At 63.6% G+C, this 12,603-nt stretch overlaps 4 protein-coding genes across 4 annotated transcripts; 2 read left to right on the top strand and 2 right to left on the bottom strand.

Moving 5' to 3' along the window:
• Positions 1 to 2,196: 2,196 nt before the first annotated feature.
• On the bottom strand, positions 2,197 to 3,085 carry MNEG_5005 (hypothetical protein; the record flags this gene model as incomplete). The annotated part of the gene is made up of 2 exons (XM_014046524.1): positions 2,197 to 2,203; positions 2,376 to 3,085. The coding sequence occupies 2 exons, from the start codon at positions 3,083 to 3,085 to the stop codon at positions 2,197 to 2,199; spliced, it is 717 nt and encodes a 238-aa protein (XP_013901978.1).
• Positions 3,086 to 3,507: 422 nt separating this feature from the next.
• MNEG_5004 (hypothetical protein) lies at positions 3,508 to 3,994 on the top strand (the record flags this gene model as incomplete). Its single annotated transcript, XM_014046523.1, has 2 exons — positions 3,508 to 3,601; positions 3,840 to 3,994. The coding sequence occupies 2 exons, from the start codon at positions 3,508 to 3,510 to the stop codon at positions 3,992 to 3,994; spliced, it is 249 nt and encodes an 82-aa protein (XP_013901977.1).
• Positions 3,995 to 4,883: 889 nt separating this feature from the next.
• MNEG_5003 (hypothetical protein) lies at positions 4,884 to 5,391 on the bottom strand (the record flags this gene model as incomplete). Its single annotated transcript, XM_014046522.1, has 2 exons — positions 4,884 to 4,984; positions 5,217 to 5,391. The coding sequence occupies 2 exons, from the start codon at positions 5,389 to 5,391 to the stop codon at positions 4,884 to 4,886; spliced, it is 276 nt and encodes a 91-aa protein (XP_013901976.1).
• A 518-nt stretch (positions 5,392 to 5,909) lies between these two features.
• On the top strand, positions 5,910 to 10,515 carry MNEG_5002 (GTP-binding protein; the record flags this gene model as incomplete). The annotated part of the gene is made up of 11 exons (XM_014046521.1): positions 5,910 to 6,642; positions 7,044 to 7,306; positions 7,361 to 7,465; positions 7,596 to 7,635; positions 7,920 to 8,042; positions 8,268 to 8,386; positions 8,668 to 8,736; positions 9,106 to 9,244; positions 9,489 to 9,612; positions 9,955 to 10,077; positions 10,302 to 10,515. The coding sequence occupies 11 exons, from the start codon at positions 5,910 to 5,912 to the stop codon at positions 10,513 to 10,515; spliced, it is 2,052 nt and encodes a 683-aa protein (XP_013901975.1).
• Between the last annotated feature and the right edge of the window lie 2,088 nt (positions 10,516 to 12,603).

The raw sequence follows: 12,603 nt of genomic DNA, 5'->3' as shown, positions 1-12,603 counted from the left end.
CTGCACACAGTCCTGCCGGCCGTTGCAAGACGAAGGAGCTGCGGCATGGCCACGGCTGACCGGCTGCTCAGGTGGGACGAAAGCGACATCTTGCTGCTGAAAGCGCCTGTGCGGGCAGGCGTTGCGACGGGGTGGCGCGTGCTCAAGAGCCGAGAGCCGTGCTCGTGCACGCCCCAGGGGCTTGCTTGCGCAGTGCGTGCTTGCTCGCAGGCCTGCCGAGCGCCTGTACCATCAGCCATGCTCGCCGTGGATGGCGATGAGTGGGCAAGGTGCTGTGATGGCGCGCCGCTGCTGCTTCCGCTGCGAGACATTTGCTGCCGCGCCGCCGCGGAGTAGGGCGGGCATGCTGCTAGCTGTTCTGAAGGAATGATTCGCTTTGATGATCCCACAAGCGAACAGAGGGCGCCAATGAGCGAGCGGCAAGGCAGCTGCAAGCAGCGAGATCTTCGAAAGCGGTAGGTTCTGACAAAATCAACTCGTAAAATTACAAGGATCGATTTCTCATAGTCAAGACGCCCTCGAGGCACGGCTTCTGCTATGTCGGCCTGCTCAGATTTTGTGCCCCCCGACTGCAAAGCAGAGCACGGCATGCTCAGCATGCAGCCTGCGCTCGCCGAATCGTGTGCTGCTAGGAACACACCATAGCACATCCTTCGTAGGTGACACGACCCAAACCTCCAAAGCCGATCAACCGAGTAGCTGCAGAGTCTGGTAGCCCAGTGAACGCCCCCTTCTGCCTTTCTGGTGTGCTGGCGGAAACTGCCCGTGGCTCGACAGCCGTAAACTTGCTTGTTTTGAGAATTGCGCGTATCCTTGCATGCATGATATGTGATGAACTTTGCACCTTGAAGAGCTCGCGCGTGACCAGTCAACATCAGCCCTTGCACAAGGCGGCAGAGCGACAAGCGTCCACACTGCAACGATTTTCGCAAGCACAGCAGCCCCCCGGGACGGCGCCAACTCTTGACGTTGTCTCTGTCTTGCAACATCTCATTGTTTACTGCTGTGGTGCTTCTTGCTCCTTGCTTTGAACTTTGACCCCTTGCTCGTCTTGGCTTGCCGCTTCGCCACCTTGCGCGCCGCCGCCAGCTTGAGCCCTTTCTGCTCGTTCTTGGGAGTTTGGCGCCGCTGCTCCTGCGCTGCCGCTGGTCTGCTGCTCCCAAGCTGCTGGCCTCCATTGCGCACCCGCTGCTCGCCGCCCGCTGCGTCCCCATCGCTGCCGCCAGCTTCCAGTATTCCCTCTTCCCTGCTGCTGCTGCCGACCTCGTCGCCACCTTCGCCGCTGCCTCCGCCGCCGCTGGGTGCGCCGCGCAGCTGCAGGTCATACAGGCGCCCTGGCTCCAAGAACCACCCAAAGAGCTGAAGGGTTGGAGAGCGCGCAGGGGCAGGTTCACAGCTTGTGGGTCGCGGATTGTGAGGCAAGGCTGACTGCGCACGGCCTGGCTAAGTGTAAACTTGTGTCTGCGGGCCAAAACCAGTAGACGTCACCTGTACCAAGCCAAAGAACGCTGGGCTGAGCACCCAGGCCGCCTGCAAGGCAGAAGGCTGTCGCGCTGTCCCTGGTCAAGCGGGCGGCCCCGCACCGAGAAGCGCGGGTGGGCCGTGGTGACGGGCGTCACTGCATGCCACCTTGGGATGCGGAAGGCGATCAGGCTGTTGAACTCGGGCACGTGCACCTGAAGGGCGGACAGCAGGGTGTGAGCCAATCGCAAGGCCCCATGGGCTGATGATAATCTCGACCCTGGTGAGGCAGCAAGTTGCAGCAGAGAAGGTTGCTTGCCATTTGCTTCATTTGCACCCTGCTGAAGCCGCACGCCCCGCCTGTGCCTTCAGTTTCACTGATACCCGCACCTGCCCAGACTCCATATCCACCAGGTGGCCGCCCCACTCCTCCTTCCAATCTGTGCGGCGATGCAGCGCGCCGACCGTCATCGCCACCGCCAAACAAGGGTGGGGCACGCAGGCAGCCCCGGACGGCTGGGCGCGTGTGCAGCAGAACGCCCCTGTGTGGCTGCTCCCTGCGGCCATCCCACGCCAACTGCAGCACGCAAGCCTCTGCCTAGCATTTGGCCCAGCAAATGTCTGGCCACCCCTCCTGTGTTGTAAAAACAAGAGCCTGGATCCGCAGCCCACCAGGCGTTAGGTACAGTATCGCTGCAACCCGCCTCGAGCACTCCACCACCTCCCCGTCTTCCATCAGCACCTGCGGGTGACGATGGAGCACAGGCAGGCCTCAGGGGGGGCAGCTGAAGAAACGAGGTCGGAGGCTGGGTTGCCTGCCGCACTGGTGCGGCAGGCAGGACTCACAAAACATCATGGGAAGCCTATGCCGCGCCGCCCGCGAATGAAATCGGTCCGATCTCCAGGATATGCACCGCTGCGCCGCGCCCACGCCGCGCCGCGCTCGCCCCCATGCCGTGCTGCGCGCCGCGCGCCGCACGTTGGTGTAAGCGCGGTCGTCGTGCGGCTCGATGTGGTGTCCCCGCGCGTAGCGCGCGGCGCTGAACGTGAAGAGCTCCCCCGGCCGCAGCAGGCTCATAACGCGGAACGCTTTCGCCAGCTGCTCGTCGACCTCGCCGTCCCCGCCGCCGCGCTTTGTCGAGTCGAACGCGTGGGATATGTTGTTGGCGGCGTAGTCGCGCGCGGCCTCGGTTGCGCGCCAGGCGGGCGGCGGCACGCGGCGCAGCAGGGCCAGCAGGCCGGCGGCGGCGGCGGGCGGGAGAAAGCCGCGGATTTTTGTGATGCCGCCGCCGGCGTTGAGCAGGGCCTCGAGGTCGCCGTGGCGGCTGACGGCGGCGCTGACCGCTTCAAAGTCATCCAGCCACTCGGCCAGGTCGAACGCCGGGCCGGGACGGGCCTTTTCGCTGCCGCGCGTTGCCTTGCCGCTGCTCTTTTTGCCTGGTCCCAGCTTGGCTGCGTGCTTGCCTGTGCCGCTTCCGCCGTCGTACGCTCTGGAGTGTCTGTGGCCGCCGCCGCCGCTGCGAGTTGCGCTGCCGCCATTGCTGTGAGTGGCCGCTGCTCGCGATAGTGCCAGTGGGCTGAGCACCGACCCCTTCCGCTTCTTGCCGCCGCTGCTTCTGCCCATCTGCCACCACTCTACTTCAAGTGTTAAGTCTTCTGTCCTCTCAAGATAACTATGACGCACGCCTGGTTGCGTGTGATACTGCTCAGTGCAGTGTCGGAGCGACCTAGCAAATTATCAGATCATTTCTAGCTGTTGAATCGATATATACAAGAACGCTTGTCAGTTGCTAGAAGCCGGCAGTGCTCGCTTGTGTGTTCACTGGCCCGCTGGCCCACAGTTCCCCAGTACAATATCAGCACTGGTGCCACGGCTGTACATCGACAGCCTTGTAGGGGAACACCATGCGCAGTGAAAGGATCTGATCCAGTCTGCCAGATAGCGCAGCGCGTTGCTGACACTGTGCATCGCTGCGCGCGTGCATCGCGGACAGCTGCGCCGCCTCAGGCCGCAAGGCGCGCGTCTCCCGCCCACAGCACGCCGCCATGAGCCGCACTGTGGCGTCGTCCCAGCTGATGGACCCCTTCCTGATCGACGTCGTGGACGAGGAGTGGATGCGGGACACGCTGCCTGACGACGGTGGGCATCCACCCGTTTGAATGTCGTCTGGGAATGCTCTTGCTGTGTTGCAGTGATGGGCGTCGTGCGCTGGGGTGTCAATGTGCCCCGCCGACCACGCCCTGTTACCTCAGTCGCAGCGATCCTTTTGCCACGCTTTCACCCAGCCCCGTGCCTCAACAAGGCTCTGTTGTCTCTCACCACTGCGCGCGCGTCCACGCCCCGGCCCCCCCGCCGCATCGCCGCCCCCGGTGCGCAGACGTACCGCTGCCTCCCGGCGTGGCGCCCCCGCCCGATGACTCAGACGACCTGCTGCTGCGGGGCGGAGGGGGCAGCGACGCGCCGGGCAACGGCCGCGGCAGCCGGCCGGGCCGGGAGGGCTGGGGCGATCTGGGGGTGGATGGCCTCCACTGACGCCGCGGCCCCTGTTCAAGGGCGGGACCGGCCGAGAGCGGCGACTCGGCCCTGAGAGGCGCGCAACCTCCGCTTGGCAGCTACGCGTTGGGTGTGTATGCGCACTTATACGGCTGTCCCTTGCTAGCGGTTGCTATGGGCGCCCGCATGGCTGATTGGCTGCTGAGCGTATTCAGTTGCTGCTCCTTGCGCCACATTTGTGACCCCGACGGCATTGAATGCACACAAAGTTTACAAGCGGATCGTGTTCAACAGGTATGTGGGTGTGTAATCTTGTCGAATAGACTGAAAGGATACTTGTGGATTGGGTGACGCGCTGGGAGCTATAACCTGTCAACATGCCACTGTATAAATAGGTGGTTGCAGGACATACCAGACTGCCCCACCCCTCAAGCCAGGGGTACCCATGTGGGGGTTGCGTTTGCCCAACTCACGGACACAGCGCCACCCACCCATCACCGCATGGGAGAACCCAGGGGGGTGCGGCAGGCCGGCACAGCGCCCCCCCGCCTGGCCCCCTTGAGCAGCCAGGGTGCAGTGACCAGCATCGCCGCAAGATTTGGTCAGCACCTGGGGAAAAGCCCCGCTGCTGCTGCTGATGCAGCTGTGCCGGATGGTGCATGCACCAGACAACGCCGCAATCAAGCCCCTGCTAGACTATCAGAGGCATCAAACACGGTCAATGCGTGTCTGACTGCTGGGCCAGCTTTGCGGCCAGCGTCGCCTGATGGTCAGTGAGCAGTGATGATTACGTATCACGGTGTGTGTGTGTGTGTGTGTGTGCGCAGAAATGGACTGATGGCCTACAGAGCTTGGCTAGAAGTACGGCATGGGTCGCGGGCCTGTCGAGGCGCCTGGGGCGGAACACGGAGGTGTCCATTGTGTGGGATCAGCGCCCGATAAGGACGTTCGAGACCTTGGTGGCTGGGTCCAACTTGGGGTCGGGCTTGTTGCACTTGTCGGTAGCACAGCACAGCAGGTTCTTGATGCCTGCAGGCAGAGGTCGTCACATTGATCAGGGGGAGAGCAGGGGGCCGGCAGAAGGAGGTTTGCGCCGCCCCGCTGGGGAGCCAGGCCGTGCCGCACCTGCCATGAACACCGCCACCAGCCCGGCCCGCGTGGCCAGCGTTGCACAGCGGGTTGATAATGCGCGGCAAGGCAGGTTGATGTTGCCCTACATTATCAACCTGCCAAGGCGCCGTTGAGGTTGGTGCGTGCGCACCTGGCACCTTCCCCAGCGTGTCGCAGGTGGACTTGGCGAGGGGCACGTAGCTCCAGCGCCTTGCGCGGCTCTTCTGCTCGGCAGGGGTGCACGCGGTGTCGCCGGTCTCGCACACGAAGGAGTAGCGCGCGCACACCTGGGCCTCCTTCTTGCTGAACGCCATGGGGTAGAGCATGGTGCCACCGCCTGGGGCAAAGGGGGAGATGGGGGCACGTGTCGCAGGGCGCGCGTGTTCATGATTTGCAGGGGCTGGGTGCAGGACAGCCTGTCCATGCAATGGTGCCAGATGGCAGCTGGGGACACCGTCAGCGCGGCTATGGCACCAAATGACGTACGCACCCGGAGCGGGAAAGGGAGTGTAGCAGGTCAAGGTGGCGGGCGAGCTCCCACTGCTCGGTCTGGGTGAAGGAGAAGCGGGGGCCGCTGCATGCGCCGCAGCGGCAAGGGCAAGCGTGGCGCACAGCGCTACTACAAGAGCGCAGCGCATGTTTCCGCTCTTTTTTGAATGGGCGCGCTGACGGGTGGTTGTGCACTTTGTTGGGGTGCCGCGTATTTGTGATCTTGGCTGGACTGCACAGTCAATGGCTCCTGGCGACATATATTTCAGGCAGCCACATCAGTATATTCAACATACAATCAGGCGTTCGCTCTGAGCCGCCAAGTCGGCACTCGGCACACCACACACCCCGCAGCATGCAGTCCCGTGCTCAGCCCGGGGCGAGCACCAGCGGAAGGGCGCCGCATGCGCTCTCTTATGGGTCCGTGAATCAATGCAGGGCCGGCCGGTGCGCGGGCCCGCGTGGCGGCGCGCCCCCGTCCCACGCGGCGGCCGCTGCTGCCCCGCTTCGAGGTGGCGGCCGCTGCGGCCCCGCGCGCGCCGCCTCCGCCCCGCAAAGCACCGGCGAGTGGTCAGACAAGCTCCTCAGCCTGACAAAGAAGCAGCGTAAGCGCAAGGACGACAGCGGCAATGGGAGTGGCGGCAACCGCAGCAGGGGCGGCGTACAGCAGCTGCAGCAACAGCAGCGTGATGCGGTTGAGGTCCAAATCACAGATGAAGACTTGGCAAACGCCGATTTAAACGAAGAGTTTGGCGGCGACGAAGACGGGGACGTATTCGGCGGCGGCCTGGACGGCTGGGGGTCCAGTGGGGGCGCTGGCGGCGGCGGCGGCGGTGGGATGGTGTCTGGCGAAAAGCGCCTCCCCCAGGCGGTCCGCTGCTTCGACACCGCCCGCATCTATATCAAGAGCGGCGACGGCGGCGCCGGCTGCGTCGCGTTCCGGAGAGAGCCGTTTGTGGAGCACGGCGGCCCCAACGGCGGCAACGGCGGGCGCGGCGGCAACGTCTGGGCGGTCGCCGACGAGTCCATCAACAGCCTCCTGCCGTTCCGCAACCAGGCGCACTTTCGCGCGCACAACGGGACTCCAGGTGCGCGTGAAGCCTGCATACATAAGGGCAACGAGGGCGGCATTTGCACATATGGCATTCTTTGCATTGGAGAATGAAGCACCTACACATGTCCTGCAATGGAGAAAGCATCCGTAGGGGCCGTGTGAGGGCATGCCTGCCAAGCTGGCGGCAGGCGCGACGCGGCTGTGCATCGCGCAGCGCGTAGCCCGCATCTCAGCAGCCCCGGCACCGTCATTGCAAGTCGTTTGGCGTGCAGCATGCGGGGCTGCAAAACGGCGACGGGCATCTTCCTGCGGCAGCCTCAGGGCATGAACGCACGCGGCCCTAGGCGCCACGCCCAAACCTCGATCCCGCCGCTCGCGCCCCATAAATCTGTTGACCAAAGCGTTTCATGCCTGCCCCTGCCCACCGCGCGGCAGGCAAGGGCGCGATGCAGGACGGCGCCAACGGAACCGACCTGGAGGTGCGCGTCCCCCTGGGCACCATCATCCGCATGAAGGGCGCGGAAGAGGGGGAGGCGCCCCTGGCCGAGCTCCTGACGCACGGCCAGAAAGCGCTGCTGCTCGTCGGCGGCAGGGGCGGCCGCGGCAACCTGAGCTTCAAGACGGGCAAGAACACGGCGCCGGCGTTTGCCGAGAGGGGGGAGGCAGGGCGCGAGGAGTATGTTGACCTGGAGCTTAAGGTGCGGTGACAGGGGGGGCAGGGGGGTGATTTGTGGATGGCCTCCGGGGCACAGACAGGGCTGCTGCTGCTGCTGCTGCTGCTGCCGCCGCCGCCGCCGCCGCCGCCGCCGCTGCTGTTGCTGCTGGTGCTGGTGCTGGTGCTGCTGGTGCTGGTGCTGGTGCTGCTGCTGCTGCTTGACGCTACCACACACGCCTTGACGCCCCAGCACCCGACGATTTTGCCATTAGAATGCCAATGTCGTCATCCTCATTATCATCACGTTATCACCAACCCCCCCCTCCCAAAAGGTGGTGGCTGACGTCGGCATTGTGGGCATCCCCAACGCGGGTAAGGGCAGCGGCGGATGCACGCGAGACCGATAGTCGGGCCGCAGGGCGCCCGCCTTGGCGCTTGGGGGCCTGCGTCGGCGCTCCGCGCACCCGTGCGGCTGCGCGGCCCGTTCTGCCTGGAGGGCGGCGCAGACCGATCCCGCGGGGCCTGCTGTTCTCAGGGTCACAGGGTTTGTGGCCGCAACACCGCACATCTTCGTTCCCCGCCATACCTTGAAGATATTGAAATGCCGAGGCTGTTGAATCTTGGTTTGTTCCCGATTTCTGACCCGCAACCCCCAGGCAAGTCCACCCTGCTGAGCGTGCTGACCGCGGCGCGCCCCAAGATCGCCAACTACCCCTTCACCACGCTGGTGCCCAACCTCGGGGTCTGCGAGATGGACTTCCGCACCACAGTCTTCGCTGGTAAGGGTTTCGCACACGCAAGGGATTTTCTGGCGCGTACGGCTGCCTCGGCCACCTGAACAGTCGGCACGGGACCCAGCCACTCTTTCGCGCTGCGTCAGGCGCCGCCGTTGGCTGACTGCCGAGGCTGCGCCTCCCTCTGCTGCCGCGCCTCCCGCTGCTGCCAGGCCACCACTTGCATTACCCACCCCCCCTTAATACGGTATTCGTGCTTTGCCACTGCAGACGTCCCCGGCCTGCTGGAGGGCGCCCACGAGGGCCACGGCCTGGGCCACCAGTTCCTGCGCCATGTGCAGCGCTGCCGCGTCCTCGTGCACGTGCTGGACGGCACCAGCCCCGACCCGGTGCGCGGGTGCTTGTTAGCGCGCTCTTGGTGCGCTCAATTCTTGCGTTTCAGCCCGGCGTGACAAGCTCTACTCTGTCTCCAGCCTAATCGTTGCCATGCACCTCTTTGAGTGCGTTTGTGGATCCTCACATCGGCGGCCCCCAAACTTGATCATCAAAAACACCTTGAGACACCCCACACCCCCCACCCTAAACCATCAATCATCAACCATCAACCCTGATTCATTACTCATCGACCATCGACCCTGATCCATCAACCGTCAACCGCACACCAACCCAGGTGGGTGACTACCGCGCCATCAACCTGGAGCTGGAGCTCTTCAACCCCGACATCAGGGACAAGCCGCAGGTGACAGGGGGTGGCGGGATACCCTCCCTCGCCAGGCCCCAACACCAACAGTTTGGGGCCCGACATGGCCCCTGGCACAAACTGTGGGATGTGACAAAGCCTGCCGCCGCTTCCTGGCTTCAGGCCTTTTTGCGGATGTCACCTTACCTACTGCTGCCTGCTGGCTCCTGCCGCTCTTACATTAACAACCCCTTGCCTCTCGCTGACCACGCCTTCTCAACCTGAGTGTTAAAGCGGGGGACACTGCAGCACGCCGCCTGGCCAAGCCCCATGTAGTATCCCGGCGTCCATCAGGCCCGGCCACAACCCCCTCCTGACCTGTCCAACCACCCCCAACCGCCCCATCCGCCCCAACCAACGCGCCCCCAGGTCGTGGCGTACAACAAGACCGACGTGCCGGACTCTGGGGACTATTGGGAGTTTGTGAGGGAGTACCTGGTGGAGGAGGAGGGCCTGGACCCCGCGCACGTCGTGCCCATTAGCGCGGCCACGGGCCGCGGCGTCACGGGTGCGGCGGGCCGAGCGCGGCGGCCCTGGCAAGGGGGCAGCAGGGGGCAAAGGGACTCTCAGAAGGAGCGGAGCCGCTGCGCTGCTGCCCTCTCTCTTTGCACGTGCACATTTCTCCCCACATAACTATTCAAGCATGTCAAATGCAGCATCGCCCCACACAGACCTGGTGTGCATGGTGCATTGCGTCCTCCCACACCTCTCTTTATGTTGCTCTCTGTTGTGTTTTCCAACGCCCCGCGCAGACCTGGTGCGTGCGGTGCGTGGCGTCCTGGACGAGCTTGGCCCGGCAGAGATGGAGGCCTCCACGGACGCGCTCAACCGCACCAAGCTGCCCCGGCGCTTTGACAGCGACATGCGCATGGACAGGTGGGGCTCGGCCCAGGACCCCCCATAGGCCTGGTGCAGGCCACTGCTGGCCAGGGGCACGCTTGCACGGCAGTCCCTCTTCTTTTGCCTCTCCCCTCTTCCTTTTTCTTCTCCCCCCTCTCTCTCTCTCTCACACACACACGTGCGCGCTCGCACGTACGTGCGTGCGCGCACGTGTGTGTCTGCGCGTTTGTGGCAAACCATATGCCTGCCAACATGCACATGGCGCCGCATCTGTTGCCAAACGTGTGCATGTGTATACGTGCTCACACACATACACGCACGTGCATGCATTGCACACGCTTGCTCACTCTTGCGCGCCTCTGCCCGGCGTGCTCCCAGGTTCACTGTCGAGAAGGAGCCCCTCCCCCTGCCTGGCGGCGAGCAGCTGTACTACGTGAGGGGTGGCGCCATCGAGCGCTTCGCGCAGATGACTAACTGGGATTACTACGAGGCCGTCAAGAGGTGAGTCAAGGTTCATGTCGTGCACCGCGCCTTTTGCTGCCGAGAGGGGCTGCGGCTGCATCATGGGACCATGAGGCTCCCAGGCAGAGCATGATGCTGGCTGCGCACACACAGCTTCCCCCAAACATGCAGTGTGCACCATCTTTGATCACTCGCACGCTGTCTCAATCACACTTCTCACCAGTGTGGATCACTCTGTGCCACCCCCATGTCCACACCCCCAGGTTCCAGCGCGTGCTGGATGTCTCAGGCATCAGCCAGTCCCTACGCGACGCCGGCATCAAGGAGGGCGACAGCGTGGCGCTCGGGGACGTCGGCGAGTTTGTGTGGAGCGAGGAGCGCGGGGACGCGGCGGTGTACTCCGCGTGGCTCGAGGACATGCGGTCGCGGGGCCGCAACCGCCAGGGCGTCGCGGCATGGCCGGGGGCAAAAAAGTGACCGGGCACAGGCTTGGCGATACGATTCCTTGGGGTGGGTCAGGCAGGCATCCGTTGACGCTTGGTATTGGCTTGCCATTGCCAAACCCTTCATCGTTAATGAGTGTCGGGCTCTCGTACTGTGTAAGCTTGGCAACGAGGCAATGAGGTACCTCAGCCGCAGGCGATTCGAAGCTGCATGACTCCACACCAACATTGCAACTCTTGCTGTCAGGAGACACGCCCTGGCACGCCGCGGCGTTGTGCTGACCCCGTGTGTTGTCACGCGTTGAGCTGTCGTGGACGTTGGGTCAAAGCTGCGCTGAGCAGGATGGGGTCAGCGCCGCCACAGCGCCTCGCACAAACAGCGCGCACTTGCTTCTTCGCACAGGATGCTGGGCGGAATAGATCAGAGACAGGGCGGGGCGGGCGCGACACCGCAGCGCACTGCAGCAAGCGCTGTGCCGCTGTCCGCGGCGCCGCCGCGCCGGTCAAACCTGGGTCAAACCCCATGGCAGAGTATCATACGTGATCATCATGCGTCATGCAGTCGCCACGGCAAGACCCATACCGGTATCTTTGCTCCATCAGCTCGCTCAAAGCGGCCTTCCGAGCGACCTTCCAGCAGAAACGTACGTCTGCCCCTCCCCATTCCGCGACAAGACTACAAAAGGCGTGGTCATCACGCATTTTATTGATTATTTATTATTCACACACAATCACCAACACGTACATCTACAACCGTTCGCTCGATCTTTCATGTTGTTGATCTCATCAACGCACCGACGATGGTCAAGCAACAGCGGGCAACACCTACCGTATAAGACTACAGACTACGCCTTCAACATGCCGCGCCTGGGTCGTTGACTGCACCTCACGCCCCAGTCGCGGCAGCCTGCTGCGGCGCACCCGCTAGTATGTGCTGTGCACAGAACGCAGCTGCATCACCCCGCCGGCAGAGCGACACACCCGCTAGTATGTGCTCTGCACAGAACGCAGCTGTGGCGCTTTGCCGCGGAGCAGGCCGGCGCGGCGCACCCGCTAGTACGTGCTGTGCACAGAACGCAGCTGCATCGCCCTGCCGCCAGGGCGGCACACCCGCTAGTATGTGCACTGCACAGAATGCAGCTGTGTCCCTCTGCCGCGGCGCAGGCCAGGGCGGCGCACCCGCTAGTATGTGCTGTGCACAGAACGCAGATGCATCGCCCCGCCGCCACGGCGGCACACCCGCTAGTATGTGCTTTGCACAGAACGCAGCTGTGCCGCTCTGTCGCGGTGCAGGCCTGGGCAACGTACCCGCTAGTATGTGTTCTGCACAGAACGCAGCTGCGTCGCCAACCGGTGCACGTGGGAGCCTGTTGGGCGCTGGCGCCACCAAGGGTGGGCCAGCTGCCTGGCAGGTGGTTGTGGGGATCAGGAGTGCGGAGGTCACAACCTTAAATCCCTTCAAGGGAACCTGATCGATACCTGGAGAGGAGGCATGCGCGGCCCCGGTCCAGCTCTGCTGCAGAGAGGTGAGTCGGGGGGGCTTACTAGGGGGTTTCTGTTTCCAAATCAGCAGCGTTCAAAGCGCTGGCTTGTTTGGTCTGCCACACCTGGCTGCCACAACAGAGCATGCGTGTCATGGGCGTGCTCGCCGAGAGTGCCACGGGCTTCCTCATTTGCCTGGACTTACTACTGTAGCAGGGGCGGCCCCCAAGCCGCGCGAGCTGTGAGCTTGACTGCCTTGTGATTACTGCGGATGTTACACAGCAACTGCCGACACAATCAGGCAAATGTGTTCCCTCCATCGTGACCCACGCCTGGAGAGACATCGCATCAGTCATCATGCTTGCAAAATTCTGCCTCTTGCCCCCACCAGGATTCAAATTGCCCACGCAGGCGGCGGTCTGGCTGATGCTGCTCATCTGTTGCAAACAGGCAAGCCGGGACCGGCCTGCAGAGCAGTACTCTGTCTATTGAAGGCTGTGTCTTACACACAGTAGTCACCCAAGCTCCACTCATGTAACCCAGCAGCTCTTGCGCCAGGTATGTGTCCTGCTGCGTGAAACGTCAACATCTTCATCACTGCAACTTCAAACCTGCCGCGAACCACGCCCCACCCCCCCCC

This window comes from Monoraphidium neglectum (assembly GCF_000611645.1).
Source record: "Monoraphidium neglectum strain SAG 48.87 unplaced genomic scaffold scaffold00724, whole genome shotgun sequence".
In the NCBI taxonomy this organism is placed as follows: domain Eukaryota; kingdom Viridiplantae; phylum Chlorophyta; class Chlorophyceae; order Sphaeropleales; family Selenastraceae; genus Monoraphidium; species Monoraphidium neglectum.
This window is presented reverse-complemented; position numbering and strand designations above follow the sequence as displayed.